General features: G+C 64.4%; 1 protein-coding gene across 1 annotated transcript; it reads right to left on the reverse strand.

Annotated features, from left to right (window-relative positions):
• Positions 1 to 964: 964 nt before the first annotated feature.
• On the reverse strand, positions 965 to 26496 carry Umodl1 (uromodulin like 1). Its single transcript, XM_048346535.1, has 20 exons — positions 26383 to 26496; positions 26153 to 26330; positions 23387 to 23629; positions 20129 to 20296; positions 18988 to 19112; positions 18696 to 18882; positions 18273 to 18433; positions 17260 to 17591; positions 12046 to 12314; positions 10851 to 11402; positions 9767 to 10027; positions 7585 to 7697; positions 6154 to 6367; positions 5227 to 5364; positions 4842 to 5137; positions 3505 to 3650; positions 2986 to 3222; positions 2612 to 2771; positions 1645 to 1918; positions 965 to 1149 (listed from the first exon to the last, which is right to left on the reverse strand). The coding sequence occupies exons 1-20, from the start codon at positions 26494 to 26496 to the stop codon at positions 965 to 967; spliced, it is 4353 nt and encodes a 1450-aa protein (XP_048202492.1).
• Positions 26497 to 26988: the final 492 nt, after the last annotated feature.

The following is a 26988-nucleotide window of genomic DNA, read 5'->3' on the forward strand; positions in this document are numbered from 1 at the left end:
AATCCTAAACTCGTCAAGGGGAAACACACTTTCAGGAGTCAGCCCTCCAGTCAACTCTAATCTGCATCAGATGACGTGAAAACCCGGTCTCTGTTCGTGGGGCACAGCGGAGGGAATCGGAGGGCAAAACGCTCGCATTTCTCCGTCAGTGCACGTTAGGACCTTCCGCGCGTAGCTCCACCACCCGTGGCTGCTCGGGGTGCCGCCCGCAAACCACCCGTTCCTTGCGGCGAGGGTGTGTGAAAAGCAGCCCCGGTGTGCTGGGAAACCGGAAGAATGATGCGGGCGTGCGGGCGCTGTGGCTTCCACCTATCAGCAAGACTCTCGTACGAATAGAGTTGTGTCTGCGTCGGTACACAGGTCAGATTGCACTAAGTATATCTCTAGGGGTGTGTGTGTGTGTGTGTGTGTGTGTGTACTAGGGCTTGAGCTCAGGGCTTGGACACGCTGTAGGATGGCGGCCTCCTGGAAGGACGGGGCGGTTCCGGGGACTCCCCCGGGCGGGCACCGGGCGCCGGGCACCGGGGAGGCACGCTGATCCGCTGCACACGGAGCCCGGCTGGCTGTGACCTGCCGGGGGGCGAGGGGGCGCGGGGTCAGGCGGCGCGGGAGGCGGGAGAAGCCCCCCCGGCCCTGCACGTGCAAGGCCCCCACGCCACACCCGCACCCCAACACGCGCCACGGCCCGCGTGAACCGTGCCCGCGCACTGCGCATGCGCAGACCCACGTTCCCAAACGGGACGGCGCAACCACACGGAGCCACGGCTGGGGTGACGAGGAATCGGGGGCCGCCCGGGCAGCGCGGGGAGCACCGGGCGCCCCGCAGATCCCCAGAAACCACCGCTGCGCCGGGAGCCGTCCGGGGGGGCCCTGGCCGGGCAGATGGGGGGGGCGTCGTGCGCCCGTGACGGGCAGAGCGGGGCCCCCGGCACGCATGCGCGACCCACCTCGGCCGGCAGGGCGGCTAGTCGTAGAAGACGCGGTAGCCGGAGCCGCCCGCCGGGGCCGGGAGGCGGTAGCTGCCCGTCGACCTCTGGTAGCGCAGGAGCAGCAAGGCCGCCGCGGCCCCCAGCACCGCCAGGACGGCCAGCGCCGCGGGGAGGATGAGGCCGGCGCCCGGGCCCGGCTCCCCACAGGGGGACGGGGAGCCTGCGGAGGAGAGAGACGGGAGGGGAGCCCCGGGCCGCGGCCGGCCGTCCACGCTGGGCCGCCGCGGGTGGAAGATGAATCGTGTTTAGCAAATACAAGACTTGAAATCCAGGGCTGGGGATCCGGCCTAGCGGTAGAGAGCTCGCCTCGTATACACGAGGCCCTGGGTTCGATTCCCCAGCACCACATATACAGAAAACGGCCAGAAGTGGCGCTGTGGCTCAGGTGGCAGAGTGCTAGCCTTGAGCAAAAGGAAGCCAGGGACAGTGCTCAGGCCCTGAGTCCAAGGCCCAGGACTGGCCAAAACAAACAAACAAACAAAGACTTGAAACCCAAAAGGGAAAAAGCGAATGTGTTTTCCTAGTAAGCTGATTTTGAAAATGCGTGGACGGGAACTGGCCGAGGAAGCTTTGCTGTCGGGAGAACAGAAATGCCGTGGTGTTCGGCATATTCTGCCTACAGTGGCTACATTCGTGAGCACGTGCAGGTACGCACACGCGTGTGCACCCACAGAGCCCCGCGCCGCCTGCGCGGCGTGAGCTCCTCCCGCTCCTCTCCGCCCGCCCGCGTGCTTCCCAGGGTCAGACAGCTCTCCGGCGCTCTCCAGTTTACAGTGCTGGCACTGCACGGAGCTTTCCCTTGGCACCCCAGCCCCCCCCCCCACTGCGGGCGGGCGGGGCTCACCTTCGGAGCGGAGGAGGGGCCCCCAGGACATCTGGTGCAGCGCAGAGGCTTCGCCGGGGCTGGCCAGCCGGAAGTCGCTGCAGCTCTGGGTGTTCAAGGAGAGAGAGAGACTCAGGACGCGCCCCACTCAGGACGCGTCCCACGGTGCACACGGGGCTCACGCGCTACCGGGGGCGATGGCTAGCCGGTGCCACCGCTCCGGCCTCTGGGAAGTCACCGTATGTCTGCGTCCCCACAGGGAAGACGTTAGACTCCAACGCCTGACTCTGGGACCGCGTCCCACCCCTGTCCCTGGGACTGGGACCTTATCTGGAAAGATCATCAAGTGGAAATGGTGCCCCTGAGAGACACAGTCACTGCACGTTCGTGTCCGCAGGGCCCACCATAGCCTCAAAACCTCAGCGCTAAGGAGCGAGGTCCAGGCTGGAAGATCTGGGGGAAAAGAGCGTGTGAAACGAATCCTGACCCCCACGTGAACGCCGAGCACAGGGAGAGGAGAAAAACACCCCGACGCCGACCTTGGAGAATGTGTTTGACCTTGCATAACTGTATTCACTAAGGTAACAGGTTTGCTGGGTAGAAGCCCGGCGGTCACCTTGGGGAGGGGACAGGGCAGAGCCATAGGGCTGCCAGGTGAAACGCGGCCTCCAGGAGGACTTAGCGCCGGGCCCCAGTGGCTCACGCCTGTAACCCCAGCTCCTCGGGGGGCCGAGATCTGAGGAGCGAGGGGCACAGGCAGCCTGAGCCTGGAGAATCTTCTCTCCGGTGAGCCACTTACGATCTTGCACGAGGCTCCCGGGTTCTCCAGGCAGACGCGGAGCTTGCAGTGCAGGTAGACGATGGAGTTGTTGATGAAGGAGAAGATCCGCAGCTTGAACTGGGCCTTGCTGGAGTCTCCGTTCTGGATCACGCTGGTGTAGGTGTTGGGAACGGGGCAGCTGGGAGGGGAAGTGGAGATGCTGCGTGCGAGCCGCCCGCTCCGCCGGGCGCTCCCGCGCCTCGCTACGTCCTCCGCAGGGGCGTCGGGGGGCCTTCCGCAGGGGCGTCGGGGGGCCTTCCGCCTCTCCGAGGCCCCAGGCCCAGGGCCGGACCTGCATGCATTCGCCTGGAATTGCAAGCAGCAAGCGCGAGCGCCCACCCGGAGCCCCCTACCTGTTGTTGATGAAGCCGAAGGTGACGGGGTCCCGGGCGTCGCTGGACGGGGTGGCCCAGCACTCCACCAGGACCACCCTGAGGTTGCTCTTCTGCCTGTAGAGCCCCACTTCGATCTTGACGTCATCGCTGGCGGATACGCTGTAGTTCTGAGGTACGGGGGAGTCTCCGACGAACACCTGCATCTCGGTGATAAAATTCCCAGCGCCGTGGAGGTCTTCAACGATGGTGTACACCCTGCGGGAAGGAGCGGCCGTCAGGGGGCTGGTTAATATACCCCTCCCTCCCGTTTCTCTCCCAAAGCCACACCCAAGGAGGTTGCTGATCAGCCTGGGGCTCCTGCCGTCTCTAGCCAACCTGAACCCGGAGTGGACCAAAAAGGTCAGGGCAGCTGGCAGCCCGCTGTCCAGCGCCGGCCACTGTCCATGTCTGTATCACCCCCGCACAAAGAGGGGTGTCGAGCAGGGGAACTCCTAACGACTCCGAAATAAGGGAGCCGGGAGGAGCCAGGGCGCTCACCCCCACTGCGGGGCGTAGCCCGAGGACGCCAGCAGGTCGTTCCGGAAGGCGCAGCGGATGGGGCTCAGGATCTTGGGGTGGTGGATGACGCCCTCCGGGGACAGGTCGCTCCTCAGCGTGGTCCTCACCACGGTGCTTGTCATGTTCTGAGCGCGGACGGGAGGGGACGGGAGTGTGTGCCGGGTCCCCAGGAGGCCCCCCGAGCCCAGCCGCGGGCGACGCCCCCGGCGCGTGCGAGGCTTCGAGTCGACCCCTGATGTCAGAGGCCGCAGGCAGCACCGGAGCCCTGCGCTCCGGGAGGAGGCGAGGCCGCTACCCACGCACGCGGGCGTGGGCCGCCTGTGGATCCCAGGGCAGGGACGACAGACGGACACGACAGCCCCCTCCCCCTCCCGCTGGGGCCCCCCAAGCCAGCCCCAAGGAGGCCCGACTCCCCGCAGAGCAGCCGGGGGCGGGGCGGGGGCGCCCTGAGCACCGCGGGCAGACGCTCACCTCGGGTGTGCGCACACGCGTGTGGTACTGGGGTTTACACTCAGGACCCCATGCTTGCTAGGCTGGCACTCTCAGGCCAGTCTCAGGCCTCCAGCCCTGGGTTGTTGCTACTTATTTTTGGGACACGGTCTCTCAAACCTGTCTGCCCAGACTGCACTCGATCGGAGACCCTTCTGCTCTCCGCCTGTCAGGTGAGGCCCCGCCCACGTGGAGGCCCCGCCCACGCGGAGGCCCCTCCCCGTCCCGGTCAGGTGAGGCCCCGCCCACGCGGAGGCCCCTCCCCGTCCCGGTCAGGTGAGGCCCCGCCCACACGGAGGCCCCTCCACGGTCCCTGTCAGGTGAGGCCCCACCCACATGGAGGCCCCTCCCGGTCCCTGTCAGGTGAGGCCCCGCCCACACGGAAGCCCCGCCCACACAGAGGCTCCTCCCCGTCCCTGTCAGGTGAGGCTCCTCCCACACGGAGGCCCCTCTCCAGCCCTGTCAGGTGAGGCCCCGCCCACACGGAGGCCCCTCCCCAGCCCTGTCATGTGAGGCCCCGCCCACATGGAAGCCCCGCCCACACGGAGGCCCCCTCCCCGCCCCTTGTCAGGCGAGGCCCCGCCCACACGGAGGCCCCTCTCCATCCCTGTCAGGTGAGGCCCCGCCCACACAGAGGCCCCTCCCCATCCCTGTCATGTGAGGCCCCGCCCACACGGAAGCCCCGCCCACACGGAGGCCCCTCCCCGTCCCTGTCAGGTGAGGCCCCGCCCACACGGAGGCCCCTCCCGCCCCTGTCAGGCGAGGCCCCGCCCACACGGAAGCCCCGCCCACACGGAGGCCCCTCCCCGCCCCCCGCCGGCTCTCACGCTCTGCACCAGGGTCCCGCACTCGCCCCAGCCGGCCACCAGGAACACGTGGGTGCCGTTGCTGTCGCTGGCGTTGCAGGAGGGCTGCCCCAGGTAGAGGGCGGACTCGGGGATGGACTCCTGCTGCAGGAAGCGCTTGTGGATGGCAATGGCCACCTTCTCCACCTCACAGCGCACGTCCACGGCGTCGGTCAGCGTCAGCCGCGGGAGCGGGCCCCGGGGGGCAGCGCCGGGACCGGCCGGGGTGGGCGGCTGCGCGGGGCCCGGGCCCTGGGGGGCACTGCCAGGAGAGGCACCTGCGGGGGCTGGAGGGGCGAGGCACAGAGAGTCTCTAAGACGTCAGATTACGGGACAGCCTTATAGGAAAGGGTTAGGAGGCCAGTACCTTCACAGGGTCTTCCAGAATATTCCACCAGGAAGCTAGAGGCGCCCCCCTCGCAGCTGCACGTGAACGACCCGAGGGTGTTGCGGCAGGCCGTCCCCGGCACGCAGTCGTCCTCCCCGCTGGCACACTCGTCGAAATCTGTGCGGGGGCGGCGTGTGAGACACACCTGCGCCCCCCACCCCCAGCCCCCCGGTCACAGGAGCCCGGGACGCGGGCACCGTGTTTCCGGGGCTTGGCTGTCAACGTGGCCCCGAGGTCGAAGGTCTTTGCGTGAACTGCGGTGGGAGCAGGAGGCCCCCAGCCCACACGGACAGATCCAGATCCTCTGGGGAGCCCTGGCGTGTAGCGCTGAACCCCTTTCCCGGGACAGCGAGCAGGGTCCAGCTCGCCCGCCTGTTTCCCGCCACTCGCCATCTTCCTGTGGTCTCGCCACAGATTTAGTGAGCGCCGCGATGCCACACCAAATTAGCCCAAGAGCATCCTTGTTTTTGCTCGCCTTGTAATGGTGCTTTCGTTTTGCTTGACACAACAGACTTCCATTTTTTAATGCAGTTACGTATCTCAGCCTTCCCCACCCCCCGAAATCTGACTTTCCTAGGGAAATCCTCCTCACACCCCCCCCACCTCCCAGAAAGAAAACATGAACCCCTAATTTTAAATCGTGATAGGACAAATGACTCTGCCCTTTTCGTCCCAGCCTTTCTCTTCTGTCGTCAGGATCTCTGGGAAGCCATGCCTGGGAAAGTCTAGCTGCCCAGAGGGTGCAGGAGTGACAGGGGAGGGACCGCCCCCCCCCCCAGCCCCCAAACCAGCCCACCACCCACAGTAGCAGAAGGACAGGGGCGGAGAACCCCTTCAGTGACACCTGTTCGCCTGATTCTGGGGAGGCCCCCGGGGGAGGTGGCCCGGGGCCCAGCCCCCACGCACCCTGTATGAAGGTGTGGTCCCTCACCACCTCCAGCTGAGACGCGTTGTGAAGGGCGGCCAGGAAGGCGGCGGACACCTCCCGGAGGTCCACGTCCGCGATCACCAGTAGCGTGAAGTCCACCACCACGCTGCCGTTAGTGATGCCGGTGACGTGCAGCCTAATCCCGCCTGTGTCCATGTGCTGGCCCAGCGCCACCGGCAAGGGCTCCCGCACCTACGGGCGACGGAGCGCCTGAGAACCCCATTCCTGTCTGCCCAGCCCAGGAGTGTCCCGCAGACGCCCGTCAGTGGCCACCGTGCCCGGAAGGGGCCTGTCGCCGTATCCCTGTCCCTGGCTTCCTACCGCCTTATCCCATGTCCCCAAATCCCTGTGTCCCTGCCCTAGTGGCTCTGCCCCCATAGCCTATGTCCCTGTCCCCCATCCCCTGTCCCCAGATCCCCGCCTCCGTCTCCCATGTCCCTGTCCCCCCCCGACGAGTGGTCATGGGGAGGAAGACCACCTTCCCCCTTTGTTTATTCTAGAACCATCCTTTGCTCCTGGCAGCACAGAACATTTCCCTTGCGTTCTCCCTCTGTGTCTGTCCCCCAGCTGCGTCTACCACGAGCCTCTCCGTCATCCCCCGGAGCACAGGCGGCCCCTGCCTCTGGGAAGACTCGCTGGCAGCCTATCCCCACGGACAGGGGATGTGCTACGCGATTCCACTCCAGCCCACGAGGGCCGCAGTGCCCACGGAGACACACGCTCTCGCCGGTGACGGAGTAAGAGCTCACTGTGTGCACGTGACACCGTTTCCTCGTCTGTTTTTGAGCAGATGGGCACCTGGGCGGATCACGTGGTTCGGCTGTCGTGTGAGGAATGCTGCTATGCACAAAAGTATGCCAGTGTCTTGGCTACGCGGTTGGCTTACGCCCCTTTGGATCCGTGCCCGGGAGAAGCAGGCCAGGGGCCTGGGGGAGCGCTAGTTTTAGTTTCTTGGTGAGCGTCCCTGCTGACTTCCATGGTGGCTACACTGACTTACACTCTCACCCACAGTGCGTGTGTGTGTGTGTGTGTGTGTGTGTGTGTTGCGGGGTGGGGGGAGTGTTCTTTCCTCTGTATCCTCCTTGCTGGGATCTGTTGTTCGCTTTCTTAATGACAACCATCCCGATCGATTAGACCGTGTGTCCTTTGGGTGGCTAGTGTCCTCAGTGTGTCATGTGTTCTGGTTGTCCGTCCCCCCTTGGCTGGCTATTCCCGTCCTCTCGGAAGCGCTGGCACCCGGGGGGGAAGGTGCATCCCCCATCTCAGGGCCCTGCTGGGCCTCAGTCCCAGCCTCCACCGGGCGGCCGGAGCGCCCGCGAGTCTAATTCTTGGTTGGCTGCAGGGAGAACTGGAGCTTCCCTCCGTCCTCCCCCTCCACACCGGCACGGACGGCCGACCGCCCCACTCACCGCGCTGAGGAAGAGCCGCAGGAAGTCCCGGTACTCCTGGCTGCTGGTGTTCTGGAAGGCCTCTGAGTACCGGACGTTCGCGATTTTGACTTTGCCCTGGAGTTTCTGGGCCACTGCAGGGGGGAGAGCAGGCATGCATCAGCCCCCCCCCCAGCCCCCAGAGGGACGATCCTTTCCACGTGAGGACCGGCCCTGCTTCCGGAAACAAACAGAGCGCCAAGCGGAGCTGACCTGCACTCTAGAAAGAAGGAGCATGCACTGCTGCCCATGGACACGCCCCAGAAGCTTCTGGAGGCTCCAGAACCCTCTCAGTGCTGTATTCTTTTCCTGCCTCCCCTCCGGGGGCATTTCCTGTGCCCGGGGTCTAGGCAAGCGGCTAGCAAGCCGGGGCAGCTTGGAAAGAGAAGGGACACATATGAAATAATCAGCCGAGGGCCTCAGGAGCCCACCGCTCCTGACAGGCAGGCCCCGGGACACTGCCCGACCTCTGCTTTGAGCCCACGCCAGGGTGGGACACACGGGCCTGCTTAGCCGGCTCCTCTGCCCCCACAGCCCTGCCTCTTCGTGTCCAAGGCCGTTTGGCATCGGCCATTTCCTCTGAGTCCTGTCTCCTGCAGGGCTTCTAGGAATGCATGGGATGACAGCAAGCCCAGGAATCACCAAGCGGCTCCATCCTCACTCGGTCCTTCCCCGGGGTGGTGTGTGTGTGTGTGTGTGTGTGTGTGTGTGTGTGTGTGTGTGTGTGTGTGTGTCAAGCCTGCCTTGTGCCAGGAGCCTCTGGCCAAGGAAGGAGAAAGGGACTTAGAGTTCATCTCTCAAGAGCTTCTCCCTGAGTCTTAAGATGACCCACACAGCCCCCCACCGCCGGTTCCAGCTCCATGTCCTAGGGGGTCATTGCCATCACTGCACCTGAGAGCTGGACAGGGTGTCAAGGGATCCATCAGAGGCGGAATGGGTGCGCCAGCGAGGGCCACTGTGGGCCAGAGCCAGATGCCCTGCGCGGCCCATTCTTCACCCGCCGGAGAGCCCAGCGCGGGCTGCGCCACGGAGGCCACCCCGCCAGACCCGCCCGCTACACCCACTTCCCTCCGCTCCGGATGGGGGTGGACTTGCACGTGCTGCCTTCCCCTCTAACGCTCCAGGTCAGCGCTAACTAGTTCTTTAAAGCACACATGATCCATGGGAGTTCTAGACTGCTCTTACCAACCCCAGCAGGTCGTGGCAAGCGCCGTCCAAAGATGAGGTCCTCCACTTGGGAGGCAGTGATCCACATCGGGCCCCTCCCCAAGAGGGGGGGACCAGCTGCGCGCCTGGCTGCATGGGGGGCGGAGGCTGGCGCAAAGAGGGGAAGGGATTTGCTTGTTGGCTCGTTTGGGGGCCCGCACTGGCGCTGGGACTCAGGGCCTGGACACTGTCCTGGAGCTCTTTCGCTCAAGGCTGGCTCTCTATCACCCGAGCCACAGCTCTAGTTCCAGTTTTGTGCTGGTTAGTTGGAAAGAAGAGTTTCATGAACTTTTCTTCCCTGAGCTGGATTCAAGTCTCTATCCTCCGATCTTAGCCTCCCGAGGTGCTAGGATTACAGGCGTGAGACCACACACACACACACACACACACACACACACACTAAATCTGCGAGCCATGGAGGTGCGCGCCGATAATCAACGAGGAGGATCGGGCAGGAGGATCATGAGTTTGAGACCAGCCTGGGCTACCAAAAAAAAAAAAATACAAATCTAACTCTGTGTGTGTATTGATAAGGACCAGAGATCAGGACTGTCTCTACCAGGTTTCAGTCCTTCCTCGATTCAACCACCTCCCCGAAGGTGTGGCCCCTGGCTCTGCAGTTCCACCTGCGGGTATCCAACTCCTCGCTAAACCTCCTGAAAGCAAGTCCACGGAATAGGAAGGCAGGCCAGAGGGAGTGAGCTCAGCTTAACGGGGAACCCCCATCCCTCTTTAGTACTGTGTACCCAGGACAGGGGGGGGCGGTGGGAGGAAGTACTGTGTACCCAGGACATGGGGCTGGGGGTCTGCCCAGGGTCAGCCCCACTCTATTCCCTGAGCCTCATGCCCTGCCGGTTGAGCGCATTAGTTTCCACACCGAGAGGAAATGGGAAGCCAGCCAGCCGCAACCGAAACCCGGGCGGCTCTCTTCCCGCCTCCTGTGCCGCTAGCCCCTCACCTGTCCTCACTTTCAGGTCTGTTCTGGCACCTTCTTTCCCGCAGGCTCTGGCTGTGATCTGGACCAGGTGCAGGACCCCAGGCCGCAGCCCCGACAGCACGGCGCTGGTGTTCCGCGTCTCCACGCGCACCGCGGGGCCGTGGGCAGCACCCACGGTGAGGTGGAAGTCGGGGAGCGGGCCCGGCTCTGCCTCCCACCGCAGACGGAAGCCGGTGCTGGTCACGTCGGAAACCACGACCCTTCCGATGGCGCCCGGGGGGCCTGGAAAGGGCGGCGGGAAGGCTGAGGAGGAGGAGGAAGAGAACCCTGCCACGACCCCAAATCCAACACTCCACGTGGGGCGGGAGGGGCTATGGGGACACTGGCCGTGGACGCCGTGGGGTCTCTCCATGGCCACTGTGCCTCTGTGGTGGTGGCCTCCACTCCGGCTTCCCGGGACAGCACCCCATGAATTCTATCCCTGGGATGACTGGGCTCAGTGTCACCCTCGACCACCGCCCGCCCCCAGGGAGCCCGCCCCTGCCTGTTCCGGGAAGCTCCTGGGCAGAGCCTTGCACCCGGGCCCCGGGTCACACTCAGGGAGCCGCCCGGCGGCACTGCTGACTTGAGGGCCGCTCTGAAGTGGGGGGCAATGCCTGGCCAGCGCCGTCACGCAGCCCCCGGGACGTCCCAGGGGCTGGAGTGGCCAGGCTCCGTACAGAGTGTGGGTCTCTGGGGAGCGGACAGCTGGAGGGCAGGGGCGTGGCTGAGCGCGGGGTGGGGGGGGCTCCCACAGCTGAGGTGCAAGGCAGATCGCTGCAGAAGCTGGGAGCAGGGAATAGTCTCCATGAGGTGGGCACACAGGTGCCCCAAAGGCTCCTCCCCCATCTGGCTCGTGCTACAGCTGCCACACACAGGGGAGGGCGGTGGGGGGCTGTGTCTCCCCCTAAGGAGGCCAGCCACCCGACAGAGGCCACACAGCTCCACAGCTGCCCCCCCCCAGCCCCGGCGTGACGGGAGCCAGCAGGCCTCGGTGGGCGCCACGCGGAGCCAGGCCCCCCGGGTGCACCGTGGCTCTCGGGGCTCCATTCCCATGAGGACTCACCACACGCGGGGGGCTGCCCGGGCGCAGGGCGGGGGGCCGAGGGCAGGCCGGGCGTGGGGGAAGGCGTGGGCTTCTCGGTCTGCAGGCTGGGGAGCCGGATGTGCCACACAATATGGCCCGGGGTGGCGTTGGTGGCGGGCCAGGAGGGCGGCTCGGTGGTGGCATTTCCGGGGACCTGCGCAGGGGTATCCGGAGCGCCAGGCGTGGTCTCGTGGGGGAAGAGGCCTCGGGGTGACGCTGGAGCCCCGGGAGGGGGGGTGGTGCTCCCCGCCCCTCTGGTGCTCCCGTCGCTTGGAGCCACGCTGGGCCCCTCCTCTCCCACGCCTAGTCGCGTGCTGTTCCTGTCGTGACTGTCCACGTCGTCAGCACCCCGCTTGGATGGGGGCCCTCGTGTCTGGGCCTGGCCTGTGGCTGGGGTGCCCTGGGGGGGCCCGGGGCTGGGTGGCGAGGTGGAGCTCTCCGGGCTGAGCACGGTCGTCCCGTCGTCTAGAGCTGGGACGGTGACTCCTGTCGTGGTCGACAGCCCACTTCCTGTGGCGTTCATGGCGTCCCCTGCAAGGTACACCCACGGTCAGATGCCACGCCCGCCCAAGCCCAGCCCGCCGGACTCCCCGCATCCCCGGGAGACCGGCACAGACCGGACACGGGGGTCTCCAAGGCGTGACCTTCTCTGCAGGTCCTGCAAGTCAAGGGAAGCCTCTCCATACCTCAAGGGGAAGCTGACACCCCAAGAGCACGGGGCCAGATCTCTGGGGATCTTATTCGGAGAAGAGCTATGACCATAGGTGTGACTATGTTCAGGCTCTTGAGATGGGAAGACGGCCCTGGATTAACCAAGGTGGCCCTACATGCAATCACGAGCGTCCTTGTAAAGAAGAGAGGTAGAGGCTGGGCGCCAGGAGTCACACACACACACACACACACACACACACACACACACACACTCCTAGCTACCTAGGAGGCTGAGGTCAGGAGGATCACAGGTCTGGGCCAGCCTAGGCAAACACACAGGGCCCATAGCCGGGCACGGTAGTATACAGCTGTCATCCCAGCGACATGGAAGGCAGAGACTGGGAGAATCGTGGTTCGCGGCCAACCAGTGCAGAGGCGTCTGTAAGATTGCATCTCAGCATGTTCAGAAGCCGGAAGATTGCGGCCCTGAGGGCTAGGGACACAGCCACAAGCCAAGGAATGCCGGCAGCTGCCAAGATGGAAGAGCCGTGACGGCGCGGAAGAGCGGCCAGGACTCCGCAGTCGTCACGGAGAAGCCGGCGGGTGTCTCCAGGCCGGTGGTCTGGGCTCCCCACCCTCCCCAGCAGCCCTGGCCCGTCTCCGGCTGGGCTAGGGCGGGTGCCGGCGATGCGACTCTCTCCTCGCGCCTGACAGCTCGATACCTGAGCCTCGCAGGGGTGGAAACGTCGGGGCTGCTGGGAGCCGAGATTCTGAGTGCTGCCAAGTAAAATTCTGAGAGGAGCAGAGAGATGTGGGGGGGACTCGGCTGCTGCTTCACGCTGGACCCGGCAGGCCGGGCCCCTGCAGCCGGCACCCCGGCCCGGCCAGGCCGTGAACCCCAGGGGCTTCCCCTCCTGAACAGAAAGGATGGCGGTTCCAGCCGACAGTGGGGGGGAGAACCCGGCTTGCTAGAAGCTGGCCGCATTCCCGGGATGGCAAGGGGGAATCGTGGAGTATTCCTTCTGGCTTCGGAATTGCGCAAGAAGCTAGCCACCCTGTGTGTCATTAATTGGGTGACTAATTTCACAAGAAAAATATCTGAAATTTGTGCTGTATTTTCCAAGGACGTGTACCCCTAAGCCGTCCAACAGATTGCTCATTTATATTAGTTTCTAAATTTAAGACACATGTTGGTTCCCCTAGCAATAATGCAATTGGAATTTGCTTTGCATTTCAGATCTGGAAACTGCATTCGGGGACACGCTATTAGGCGTACAGCAGGCTGCGTGGTCTCCCTGCGTGTGTTCGCCGTCTGTCCACGGTCCTCCTGTGCACCTCCGCTGTGTGTCCACGGTCCTCCTGTGCACCTCCACTGTGTGTCCACGGTCCTCCTGTGCACCTCCGCTGTGTGTCCACGGTCCTCCTGTGCACCTCCGCTGTGTGTCCACGGTCCTCCTGTGCACCTCCGCTGTGTGCACCTCCGCTGTGTGTCCACGGTCCCGGTGTGCACCTCCACTGTGTGTCCACGGTCCTCCTGTGCACCTCCACTGTGTGTCCACGGTCCTCCTGTGCACCTCCGCTGTGTGTCCACGGTCCTCCTGTGCACCTCCGCTGTGTGTCCACGGTCCTCCTGTGCACCTCCGCTGTGTGCACCTCCGCTGTGTGTCCACGGTCCCGGTGTGCACCTCCACTGTGTGTCCACGGTCCTCCTGTGCACCTCCGCTGTGTGTCCACGGTCCTCCTGTGCACCTCCACTGTGTGTCCACGGTCCTCCTGTGCACCTCCGCTGTGTGCACCTCCGCTGTGTGTCCACGGTCCCGGTGTGCACCTCCACTGTGTGTCCACGGTCCTCCTGTGCACCTCCGCTGTGTGCACCTCCGCTGTGTGTCCACGGTCCTCCTGCACACCTCCACTGTGTGTCCACGGTCCTCCTGTGCACCTCCGCTGTGTGTCCACGGTCCTCCTGTGCACCTCCGCTGTGTGTCCACGGTCCTCCTGTGCACCTCCACTGTGTGCACCTCCACTGTGTGTCCACGGTCCTCCTGTGCACCTCCACTGTGTGTCCACGGTCCTCCTGTGCACCTCCGCTGTGTGCACCTCCGCTGTGTGTCCACGGTCCTCCTGCACACCTCCACTGTGTGTCCACGGTCCTCCTGTGCACCTCCGCTGTGTGTCCACGGTCCTCCTGTGCACCTCCACTGTGTGTCCACGGTCCTGTGCACCTCCACTGTGTGTCCACGGTCCTCCTGTGCACCTCCGCTGTGTGTCCACGGTCCTCGTGTGCACCTCCACTGTGTGTCCACGGTCCCGGTGTGCACCTCCACTGTGTGTCCACGGTCCTCCTGTGCACCTCCGCTGTGTGCACCTCCGCTGTGTGTCCACGGTCCTCCTGTGCACCTCCGCTGTGTGTCCACGGTCCCGGTGTGCACCTCCACTGTGTGTCCACGGTCCTCCTGTGCACCTCCGCTGTGTGCACCTCCGCTGTGTGTCCACGGTCCTCCTGCACACCTCCACTGTGTGTCCACGGTCCTCCTGTGCACCTCCGCTGTGTGTCCACGGTCCTCCTGTGCACCTCCGCTGTGTGTCCACGGTCCTCCTGTGCACCTCCACTGTGTGCACCTCCACTGTGTGTCCACGGTCCTCCTGTGCACCTCCACTGTGTGTCCACGGTCCTCCTGTGCACCTCCGCTGTGTGCACCTCCGCTGTGTGTCCACGGTCCTCCTGCACACCTCCACTGTGTGTCCACGGTCCTCCTGTGCACCTCCGCTGTGTGCACCTCCGCTGTGTGTCCACGGTCCTCCTGTGCACCTCCACTGTGTGTCCACGGTCCTCCTGTGCACCTCCACTGTGTGTCCACGGTCCTCCTGTGCACCTCCGCTGTGTGTCCACGGTCCTCGTGTGCACCTCCACTGTGTGTCCACGGTCCCGGTGTGCACCTCCACTGTGTGTCCACGGTCCTCCTGTGCACCTCCGCTGTGTGCACCTCCGCTGTGTGTCCACGGTCCTCCTGTGCACCTCCGCTGTGTGTCCACGGTCCCGGTGTGCACCTCCACTGTGTGTCCACGGTCCTCCTGTGCACCTCCGCTGTGTGCACCTCCGCTGTGTGTCCACGGTCCTCCTGCACACCTCCACTGTGTGTCCACGGTCCTCCTGTGCACCTCCACTGTGTGTCCACGGTCCTCCTGTGCACCTCCGCTGTGTGTCCACGGTCCTCCTGTGCACCTCCACTGTATGCACCTCCACTGTGTGTCCACGGTCCTCCTGTGCACCTCCACTGTGTGTCCACGGTCCTCCTGTGCACCTCCGCTGTGTGCACCTCCGCTGTGTGTCCACGGTCCTCCTGCACACCTCCACTGTGTGTCCACGGTCCTCCTGTGCACCTCCGCTGTGTGTCCACGGTCCTCCTGTGCACCTCCACTGTGTGTCCACGGTCCTCCTGTGCACCTCCACTGTGTGTCCACGGTCCTGTGCACCTCCACTGTGTGTCCACGGTCCTCCTGTGCACCTCCACTGTGTGTCCACGGTCCCGGTGTGCACCTCCACTGTGTGTCCACGGTCCTCCTGTGCACCTCCGCTGTGTGCACCTCCGCTGTGTGTCCACGGTCCTCCTGTGCACCTCCGCTGTGTGTCCACGGTCCCGGTGTGCACCTCCACTGTGTGTCCACGGTCCTCCTGTGCACCTCCGCTGTGTGCACCTCCGCTGTGTGTCCACGGTCCTCCTGCACACCTCCACTGTGTGTCCACGGTCCTCCTGTGCACCTCCGCTGTGTGTTCACGGTCCTCCTGTGCACCTCCGCTGTGTGTCCACGGTCCTCCTGTGCACCTCCACTGTGTGCACCTCCACTGTGTGTCCACGGTCCTCCTGTGCACCTCCACTGTGTGTCCACGGTCCTCCTGTGCACCTCCGCTGTGTGCACCTCCGCTGTGTGTCCACGGTCCTCCTGCACACCTCCACTGTGTGTCCACGGTCCTCCTGTGCACCTCCGCTGTGTGTCCACGGTCCTCCTGTGCACCTCCGCTGTGTGTCCACGGTCCTCCTGTGCACCTCCACTGTGTGTCCACGGTCCTGTGCACCTCCACTGTGTGTCCACGGTCCTCCTGTGCACCTCCGCTGTGTGTCCACGGTCCTCGTGTGCACCTCCACTGTGTGTCCACGGTCCCGGTGTGCACCTCCACTGTGTGTCCACGGTCCTCCTGTGCACCTCCGCTGTGTGCACCTCCGCTGTGTGTCCACGGTCCTCCTGCACACCTCCACTGTGTGTCCACGGTCCTCCTGTGCACCTCCACTGTGTGTCCACGGTCCTGTGCACCTCCACTGTGTGCACCTCCACTGTGTGTCCACGGTCCTCCTGTGCACCTCCACTGTGTGTCCACGGTCCTCCTGTGCACCTCCACTGTGTGTCCACGGTCCTCCTGTGCACCTCCACTGTGTGTCCACGGTCCTCCTGTGCACCTCCACTGTGTGTCCACGGTCCTGTGCACCTCCACTGTGTGTCCACGGTCCTCCTGTGCACCTCCACTGTGTGTCCACGGTCCTGTGCACCTCCACTGTGTGCACCTCCACTGTGTGTCCACGGTCCTCCTGTGCACCTCCGCTGTGTGTCCACGGTCCTCCTGTGCACCTCCAGAAGTGTGGCGCCAAGCAAGAACACCCTGGTTTTCCTGGCGGGCCGCTGGCAGCCCCCTCCAGAGCCACGTGGAGAGCCGGGCTGAGGCTGGCGTCACTGCTGCGAGAGCCGGTTGTGATGTAGCCACCAGGAGTCGCTCTTCGGAGGACCTGGAAGCCCCTCAGAAGCCTCATGTGACCGGCATAAAGGTCACAGGAACAAAACCAGGGTCCAGATTCTACCACAGCTGGACCTGAGTCGGGCAAGGTGCGGCCAGACTGGGGCGGGCCGGGGGAAGGAGCAGGAGCGGCTTCTGGCGGCTTCCGGGCGGGGCCAAGCTGCGCCTCCCTGTCCCTCCGTGACAAGTCACTTCCGCAGTGACCAAAAGGGACAGCTCAGCGGCTGAACGTAGGAAGCTGCATCTACCGTCCAGACTGAAGACAGGGGCCCAGCCGTGCTGTTCACCCATGATGCGGCCACCGCAGGGGAGGGGGAGGGGGAGGGGGAGGGCGCTGTGCTTGCTGGCTGTCAGACCTCGCAGCTCCCTTGTCTTCCAACCCCCTTGCAGGTTGTACCCAGGCAGGCTTGCCGCCCGGCCGCCCGTGGAGGTCCTACACCTGCCCACCCCCCCCACCTGCCCCCAAGCCCCAGGGTCTCCATCCTTCCACCTGCCTCAGACCAAGAGGCATGGCGGGCGACTGGCTGCCACCTGGCATAGAATACCTCAAATGGCGGGCCCTTCACGGGGACCCGGGGGGGGGGGGATCCCACAGAGCCGGCTGTGGCTCCCAGGCCTGGCTCCCTCCTCCAGCCCTTCCTGGCTGCATCTCTGTGCTTCCCTCCCCAGCCTGGGACTCGGCCTCGAGGTCAGCACGTGGCTGAGGCCGCCAGCAGGGGCTCTGCCCGAGTTGTCACCGGGTGCAGATCCGTACGTGGTCCCCTGAACCCCGCCTCGGTCATCGCCCCAGGGCCGGGCTGAGGGACAGGACCGGAGCCTTCGGGAAAGGCAGAGACGCCCCTCGGTGGGTGTCCTTTCAGTGAGGAGGGAGGCGGTGAAGGGGGCATCCCGGCCCCGAGCCTCAGATCTGCTCCCCGCCCAGCCTGAGCGCCCCTGAGAGGCGACTCTAACACCAGCCCGGGCGGGGGCGCGTTAGCCAGGGCGGGGGCGAGGCAGCCAAGGCCGGCCGCCATGGGGCCCATGGGGCCCGCGGGGGCATGGCAGCGGGACTCCCGAAGGGGACGGGGCTGAGAGCCCCAGAAGTGAACTCCCAAGTCCTCGGGGAGAAGCAGAGTGCTGCGTCCATCAAGGGGCAGCTGGCAACCCCCCGGAGCGTCCCGCACCCGTCGATCGCTCCGTCGCCCACGCCTCTCCGCGTCTGAAGACGCTGTAGAAGTCCCCACCCACAGCACACCGCCGGGCACGCGGAGAGGGGGGCTCCCCACTCCAGAAACGCCCGCCCACTGCGGGGAATCCAGACCACGCTCCAGCCTCCGGCAGCTCCGCCGGGCCGGGCGGGGGGCCGGGGGGGGGGGGGCCGGGCTCCCAGCCAGCCACAGGGGCAGAGGAGAGAGGAAACCTCCAGAACGCAAGGGGACTCATCCGAGAGCTGCCGTAACGAGCTGGCGGTCCTCGTTTCCATGTGAAATCCGAGGAACTTGGGGGCCCGAGTGGGGAGAGGGGGGGCTCACACGTGTAGAGGTGGTGAGAACTAGGACTGGAGCTCAGGCTAGGGGAAAAGTTAATAACATCGCATGGAACCAACGGGCCAGGCGCGGTGGTGTGTGCTTGTGTGTGCGGGCGATTCTTCCTATGCCGGAGGTCTAGCTAGGCAAATATCTGCATCTGATGATGGCCCTGGTCAAAAAGCAAGAGACCCTGTCTGCAACACAAGCACCAAACGAGAAGAAGGCTGCGATGGGTTCCAAACAGGGGACCACGAGGCCTCGCGTTTACACTCCGGTGCCGTCAGGATGACGACAACACGGTAACTTTAAACGTCATGCCAACCCTAAGACGTCTGGCACGTGAACAGACTGGACACTCGGTGGTATTAAGGAGTCCTTGCTTTGGGTACTGAAGAGCTGGGGGGGGGGGGGGCTGCGCGTGTGGGTCACACCTCCCGCACACGCCCGCCGTGTCACCGTCGCGCCCCCCGCGTCACCTGTGTCCGTGTGGTTCGGCCTCTGGGGGGGCGCGTTCGGGGGCTCCCGGGCGCGGACACACAGGTGGGAGCCCTCCACGTTCCGACACAGCTCGGCTTCGGAGCAGGTGCGGAGCTCGGCGTGCAGACACTCGTCCACATCTGGGGAGAGAGCAGCGTGCGTCACGGCGAGCCCCGCGGCCCGGGCTCGGGGAGGGGCCCGCGCCCGGTGCCCCGGTGCCCCACGGGGCACGGTAGACGGACCAGATGAGCCGACTGGCGCTCGCACACCCTGGCTGGGTTTGGGGGAACACTGGGTGGGGCGGGGTAAGAAAGTGAATGCGACCCCGGGAACGTTTCCCGAGCTCCGGGTCTGGGCGTTGCCACAGGCCACGCGTGACCGCAGCCCCCCCCCCCCACCTACCTTGCACCCGGACGCTGACCACTTCATAGACGCGCTTCACCATGTCGTCCAGCAGGGCGGAAACGTCGGCCGGGGGCCGGGGCCGAGGCAGGCCCAGCAGCAGCCACGACGCCGTGGTGAACGCGTCCCCGCCGGCTGAGCGCAGATAGTGGACGGCGGGCTGCAGCGGCTGCAAGGCGCTGGCCACCTGGGGAGGCAGAGCGGGGCTCGTTCAAGCTCGGCCCCGGGGCCCCCCCACCGCCTGTCCCCACCCTCGGCCCCGGGACGCCGGAGGCCCCGTGGGACGGCTCACTAAGGAGTAGAGGAGGCGTGTGTGGTTCCGGAGCCCGGGGTCCACTTGCTGGAGGTCCTGGAAGTCCATCTTCACCAGCACGGTGACGTTGTACCAGTTGGCCAGGCTCCTCTCGGCGGCGGCACCTGGGGGGGGGGGCGGATGCTGGTGAGGTCAGACGGGGAGCACCGGGAGCCACGGGACAGCAGGCCAGGGAGGGGGGAGGCCTCTGCCCGTGACCCCCACACAGGCCCTGGTGGCCTCCTGCGCGCCTCTCCCTCCCCCTCTCCTTCCTGAGGGCCGCAGGCAGCAGCCCACGATGGGCCACGGGACTCGGCGCCACAGCGTAAGGAGAGGCGCTTAAGGCGCAGGTGCCCCTGCAATCCACGCCGGGGGTCACGTTACACTGAGACACGAGACGGTGGAGCCAGGCCGGCGCCGGTGGCTCGCGCCTGTCATCCTAGCTACTCGGGAGGCTGGGATCTGAAGACTGTGGTTCAAAACCAGCCCGAGCAGGAAAGTCCGTGAGACTCGCAGCCCCAGTCAGCCAGCAAAAGCGGAAGGGGAGCCGGGGTGCACGTGTTTGAACCTCGGCCTTGAGGGGAAAAAAGCCACACACGTGTGACTTTAGTTAAGTCCTCACCCGACATAGACACACACCAAGAAACAAAATTATTATGTACTTACCATTATCTAGTTATACCATTAGCATCGAATAGTTTCATATGTAATACTTTATATTACATAATAGAATATTGTGTGTTGCATCTACTAAAACATACTAACACTATAGTTAGTACTTGGCATTGCGATAGAACACTTGATACGACGGATCACTTTATGACTACGTGCCTTCGTGCAAGCACGACCCCGTATTGATTGCTGCGCATGCCGGCTCTGTGTGCTCCCCTAGCTCTGCACAGGGCTCCCTTCCCGCTTCTGGAAGGCATCTGTTCACACAGAGCTGTGCGGCCGGCAGATGTGCGTGACCGGTGTCCAGCCCCTGTGGGTGGGGCAGCCAGACACGGGGGACAGCTGACAGCCACTCGCGGCTCCCGGAGCACCGCGGGCCTGCGAGGGCGGCTCTGCCTGCCGAGCCGTTCTGCTCCCCCGCGACCCGGGGCGCTGCCCCCTCCCGGGCCCCGGCCTCCCGCAGCCCTACCTGGGGTCGCGGGGGCTGTGCAGCGGTGGCCCCCTGACCAGGGGCAGCATTTCCAAAGTCCAGGGCAGTCCGTGTCCCAGCCGCACGGAGAGGAGGGCGGCTCCGGCGCCGGCTCCGCGGCCGGGCAGACCCCAGGTCTAGACGCGAACTCGCTGGACCGGTTCAGGGCTGGGGGAAAGAGAGGAGGGAGGATGCCGGCGTCGGAGGAAGGCGTCTCGGTGAGCACCCGCTGGATTCGCCCCCGTCCCCCCCCCCCCGCCCTCGTGAGGGTCATTTGCTTTCATCCTCGCACTGCCTGGCCCCCCTCCTGCCACGGCGGTGTCAGCCGCAGCCCCGGGCGCCTCAGAGCCCCGAACCAGCTCGGCGCCTCTCGCCCCGGTGTCCTTCATGTTGCCCCCTGCTCTTGAGCTGTCCTGGGAAAAGCTGAAGATCCTGGCTTCACAAACCACCTTCCCTGCGGTGGATACGGCCCTCCACCTCCACTCGCCCGCTACCACGCCCAAGCACACGCACGCGTGCACGTATACACGCACGTGCCCCCCTCTGCTCCGCCGCGGCCAGGAGCCGGGGGTGCCGATGCTCAGAGCACAGCCAGCACCAGAGGCGGACACGGAGGAGCAGCACGGCCCGCTCCAGTGGGGGTGGGGTGGGGGGGGGGCCTCCTGGGACAGCCGGGAAGGTGGGGCCGCCCCGCACCTGCTGGACGGGAAGGGAAGCCTTTATCCCTGGACCTGTCAGGACGCCCCCGGAGGAGCCCTGAAGGCCCACGGCAGAACACGGAACGGCCACCGCCCGGTCAGCCGGCTCCGCCTGTTTGCACAGGGGACGGCGGCTGTCTGGTGGTGTACACTGGTCCTGTCCGGCCTTCTCCGTGCCTGGACCTCAGCACTGAGCAGGGGAAAGTGTCAGCCACGCGCTCCTGGGTCGCGTACCACTGGCCACCTTAGGGAAGGGACTCGGGAGGTCCGGCGGGCCGAGGGAGCCGCCATCTGCAGGTCTGCGGCTGCCTGCTCTAGGAGGGCTGACTGGGGAGTCCTAGCCTGCTGGGCCTGGGCCGCCGGAGGGGGCGCTCGGAGCTGTGCCTCCATCTCCAGGGGCCTGGCTGACCCCTGGCCGGAACCCCCCACGTCATTTTACACGGGATGCGAGATAAGACCTTCTGACTGTGCGTCGCTTGTTTAATCTGGTACTGGCTCCGGATGAGAAAGCACCACACACAGCCTCTCCTCGCACACACACACACACACACACACACACACACACACACACACACACACCACTCCCCAGAGGAGATCGCCATTATTACAGCCTCTTCCAAGTCAGTAGCCAAAGCTCTAAGCTCGAACCCTGAGCCTGACTTCGGAGCATATGAGCCTGAGCTCCAGTGCTCTCGCTGGCACGTGAGCTTGACCCAGAGCCCTACGCCAGGAGACCTGAGCCAGAGGGCTGACCCCTGAGCCTAAGCCTGAACCAGAGCCCTGGGCCTTGAGCCTAAGCTTTGAGCAACTGAGCCCTAGGCCTGAGCGGAGACCTGGTCCTTGAGCCTGAGCCCTAGGTTCAGAGACTGAGCCCTGGGGCCCGGAGCCCGGAGCCTGAGCCCTAAGTCCTGAGCCGGTGACTGAGCCTGGAGCCCTGAGCCTGAGCCCTGAGCACGCCCCCAATCCCTAAGCCCCGAGCCCTGTCCCCCGTCCAGCCTGCTCCCGCGGTGACTCTCGTGATCAGGACAGCCCCCGAGGCCACCTGGGTGACTACCGCCCACCCACACCAACTGCAGGGAGGAGACAGGAACATACATTCGGGGACCGACATGGCTGGAGTTCCACGCCCCTCCATCTCCTCCACATATTAGAACTCCAACCAGAACTGGAGCCGAAACAAGTATTGGGGCACCGCGGCCTTCTAAGAGGAACTGGTTCTTTGGAAGGGCGGGGGGGGCACAGGAGTGGAGGGACGGAGGGAGGACAGTGCAGCAGTGGTGCTCACTGGACACTGCATGGAAAACGAACTAGACAACTCGAGGGTGGGGATTGATACGTTGAGTGAAATAAATCAGGCTCAAAAAACCAGATAGATAGATAGATAGATAGATAGATAGATAGATAGATAGATAGATAGATAGATAGATAGCAGGTGATTGATGGGTAGATAGGTAGGTTGCATACACCCATACGGAACAAATATACAGAGGACGTAATAGCCACTGTGGGGCTGTTAGACAAGAGAGAGAGGGAAAGAGGATGACCAAGAGAAACCCCAGCATCCACGGCATCAGGAACCTCACTGAAAGCTGTTGAAAAGGGGGGCTGGAGAATAGAAAGACAGCAGCAAAGGGAGTTAATCTGACTCAGCTACAATGCCTGCACGTGTGAAATGCCAAACGTGCCGATGGACGGTAACCCCCCTGGGTGCAATGAACACACGCCTTTTAAAGAATGGCAGGAGAATGAAAGGGGGGGGTAGCAGGAGTGAGGAAGAGGTGGAGGATAGAATGGCAGGAGAATGAAAGGGGGGGTAGCAGGAGTGAGGAAGAGGTGGAGGATAGAAGCACTTCCTTTGCACGTATGCAAGGAGAACAATGAAACCTGCTGAGACGGTTGTAAGAGACGGTGGGAGGGTGATGGAGGAGATGGAGGGATAACAACGTAAAGCAAGGAAAGGCTAATGTCACTGTGGGAGAGGTGGAGGGTGGGAAACTGGCCTTCATGCCTAGCCTCAAATTAGACTCACCGAAGACCTTTCCAGCCTAACCCACAGCGGCAGGGCCGAGCCAGGTGCCACGTGGTGAAAGGCACCCCAAGGCCGGCCGTACACAGTCACCTGTGAGAACCAGAGGCTCTCAGAGCGAGGCCTTGCCCACACTGCAGTGTCCAACCCCCCCCCCCCCCAGCATGTGTTCAAAAGGGAATTCTAGGGCTGGGGGTGTGGCCTAGTGGTAGAGTGCTTGCCTAGTGTGCATGAAGCCCTGGGTTCGATTCTCAGCACCACATGTACAGAAAAAGCCGGAAGCGGCGCTGTGGCTCAAGTGGCAGAGTGCTCGCCTTGAGCAAACAGAAGCCAGGGACAGTGCTCAGGCCCTGAGTTCACAAAAAAAAACAAAACAAAGCGAATTCTAGTACTTCACTCTGACCCTTGGAAGTTGGAAACCTTGGGTGAGCCAACAACAAGCCTGCCAGATGGAGGCTGAGCACCTGTGTTCTAGAAAGATCTGGCACCCCTGGGCGCCGCCCCGCCCCGCCCCGCCCGCGACCCTGGACTCACGCAGGACGCAGTAGAGGCCGAGCTGCTCGTGGCCCTCGCAGCAGTCGGTCACGTTCTGGGCCTCGGGGACCTCCACGGCCAGGTACCGCGTCTGGTACACGGTCTTGGGGCAGCGCCTCCAGGGGATCCAGCCGCCGCAGGACGCGTGGACCACGCGGGACGTCCGCACCGCCTCCACCTTCCGCACCCGCCGGGTCACGGGGTACTCGCACAGCTGGTAGCTCAGCAAGGACAGGCCGTTCTCTAAGAGGGGGACGGGTGGGGAGGACGGGAAGCCGGAGGAGGAGGAGGACACCGGGGTCAGACCAGCGGGAGGAATCTGAGCGGCCCGCAGGAATGAGGACCCTGCCCTCTGATGGGGCACGGGAGCTCACCCCCCCCCCAACGAGGGGCCTCCGACACGCGCGTCATCCTAGCTGCTCAGGAGGATGAGAGCTGAGGATCACGGTTCAAAGCCAGCCCAGGCAGCAAAGTCCATGATGGAGCTGTGGTTCAAATGGCAGATCGCCAGCGTGGAGCACAAAAAGCCAAGTCAGCGGGGGAGGCCCTCCGTTCAGTTCTCAGTTCCGGCACAAAATAAATCAAGCCAGCAGTAGGGCGACCATGACAGCTGGTGTGGGGGACTGGGGGACCGTGTAGAAGGCTAGTATTTAACCTGCACGTGTGTGTGGCAGTCAGACAGTCACAGACAAGTCCCCGCCGCCTGGGGCTGAGCCCCAGGCTTTGGGGGGGGGGGTGCGGGGGGTAACGTTGTCCCAAGAGCCCAGTGGTTCCGGCACAGTAACTGCTACAAGCTCCCGGCCTTGGTCCTGCCCAGCCGCGTATGAATTCTCTGTCACCTCGGGTCACAGAAGCTGCTGGAAACACGCTGAACCCTAGGCGCTCAGAACGTGACCCTAACTACGGAGGTTGTGGAGTTAACGTGAGCACCTAGGGTGGCCCTGAGGTCGTGGGAGGGCTGTCCTTAGGGAAGAGGGAAATTTGGACATTGATGTACACACACACACACACACGCACACACGCACACGCACACACACACACGCAGAGCCATGCAAAGATAAAAGCAGACAGCTGGGTGATTCTCCTATCAGACAAGAGAGGCCAAAGATTGCCGAAAGCTGCCAAGCTGTGGGCGGGGAGGGGGGGCGAGGAGGGGGGGCGGCGGGAGGGGGGACAGAGCCTTTCCTCCCAGCCTCAACACCCCGGCCGGGGCTCAGGCCCGAGTGCGCGCGAGTGTTAAATAGCTCGGGTTCAACGCTCGCTGGGCCCCTTCTGAGTCCCTCGGCTCTGGAAGTCCTGGGCCTCGTGGGCCGGGCCCAGGGCCCCCGCTCAGCCTCTGGGCGGAGGATGGGCCAGTGGCCTGACGTGGCAGCGTCTCGAGATCCTCAGCCCCCTCCACAGGTAGGCGGCGTATTCCAGTCGCCCCCCCTGCCCTCCCCCTGGAGTCAGCCTGGCCTCTGGGGTGCGGCGGGGGACCTATTGCTTGTCTTCAGCCAAGAGAGGCACAGTATTCCCTGGAGAGGGACACGGGGACTCAGAAGGCCAGGACTTAGATGTGACCGCGACGACGAGCCGTAGAAACTGCCGGAAGAGTTTGGGACTCATTCCGTGGTCCCGTCGGGCGAGACACACGTCCTGCAAAGAAGCTAATGAGGCAGAGCCGAGCTGCTCAACTTAACCTCAAATGAGCTGTCAGCCGTGTTAATGAAGGGCACAGTCCCTGGTCTCTGGAGAGACCGAGCCTCCTCCTCGCACACACACGGGAGCACACACACACACACACACACACACACACACACACACACACACACACACGCCCCTCCAGGGAAGCCCAGCAGGTGTTTGTCTGGTTTTGTTTTCACTCTCTATAGAGGCTGCCATGGCAGCTCCCAGCCTGGCTTCTTGGCACAGCCAGAGTGGAACCTTCTAGCAGGCTCTGCCCTAGCGCCAGCCCACAGCAAGGGGCTCCCAACCGCCCCCCCCCCGTGTCCCCGCCCGTCCTGCACCTGAGCTGCATGAGCCACGAATCTAACTCAAACGCTACCACCAACCCCCCAATACAAAACAAACCCTCAAAGTAAAATCCACCCTAGGTGGAAAAAAAAAAATCCCTGACTTAATGTGTTGAATGGCGACCGTAGGAATAGAAGATCTCTTCCAATCCTTGATTGCGTGTGACAGCGCTGAAGAGGGGAACACGAGGTTTGCGACTTGAAGTCCTTGCCATCTGGAGCTTTGGCCCCCTCCCTCCTGGGGTTTCCATGGCAACCTTGCCACCCACACACTTCCTAACGCCTGCGCCCCTGACCCCCAACACTAGGCACGGCACACTCAACGCCCCTTACCCCCCGAGAGGCATTTGGCCAGGGGTAGACCTGACCCCTCGGACACCCGCCCCGATCTGTCAGAAGGGGACCCCCCTCCCATCACCGAGGCGTGAGAGGTGGTCACCCCGCATCTCTAGGGGTTCTGTTCTCGGTGTGCTCCGAAGGCCTGCCTGTCCCAAGCGTCGGCAGAAAGGCAGAGCTCCTGACCCCACCCCGACACAGACACCCGGCAACCCGCGCCTGAACCCCACGGACCCCCTTCCACTCCTGGAGGAGCCCTCCCCACCCAGTTCTGCCCACCCCTCCTCCGTGACCTCGGCTGTGGCGAGCCCTGAAAGGGCGGCCCCCTCGGAGCAGCAGGGCCCTCGCCTGCCCTGGGGCCGGCGTGTACCATCCCGAGGAGCCCCGTTCCCGGGGACCCCCCCCCCACGCCCCTCACCTGTGAAGCCGCTTGCCCCGCTCAGCCCGGCAGCGCCGGCCCACACCAGCAGGGCGAGCCCCAGAGCCCCGGGCATCCTCCGGCAGACTCGGCCCTTCTCCCCGACGGTCGGGACGCTGAGCCGCCCAAGGCAGGAGACCGGGGCCTCTGTCCCCGAGACGGCTGGCGGCAGCAGTGGCTTCAGAGGGAGCCGGCTGGGAGTAGTCGGTCCCCTGCGCCGGCCCGTTCACGCCCGCGGCTGCCACGCCGTCTCCCAGGAGGCGCCCGCGGCTCCCGGCCTGGCGGCATCCTTTAGGAAAGGCGAGCACACGGCGGCCCGGCCCCAGCCCCGTGAAGCGCCTCATTGTTCCGCAGGGAGCGCCCGTCGCCCCCCCCACCGCACTCCACAGAGCCCTCGGTATTCTCTTACCCCCGCGCTCCCAACTGGCAAGAGAAAACAGAGGCCGATCGAAGTGGCACGTCAGGCTCGGAGACGCGCCCTCACGCCCCGTCACAGAGCCGCCGAGAAGCCGCAGACGTGACCCCGGCCCCGCTCCAGCCCCTCCTCCGGGGGTCGCGGGAGCCGCGCTGGGACGGACACTCGCTGGCTAGCAGAGCCTCCCGAGTCCACAGGCACAAAGAGGTGGGCACCACAAGGCTCTGTGGAAGGGATGCCTTTGGGGGGGCGGTAACATTGGGTGGGGTGGTAGGATTACGGGGGTGCACCTTTCGTTTCGGCAGCTGGCAGGTGGTACATTAAACGGATCCTTACGTTTTATATCAGACCCCCAGATGCCTTTGCTCTCGGCAGCCGGAGGCCCCTGCGTACACGGTGTGCATAGAGAGCCCAAGCACAG

This window comes from Perognathus longimembris, chromosome 5 (genome assembly GCF_023159225.1).
Source record: "Perognathus longimembris pacificus isolate PPM17 chromosome 5, ASM2315922v1, whole genome shotgun sequence".
Lineage (NCBI taxonomy): Eukaryota > Metazoa > Chordata > Mammalia > Rodentia > Heteromyidae > Perognathus > Perognathus longimembris.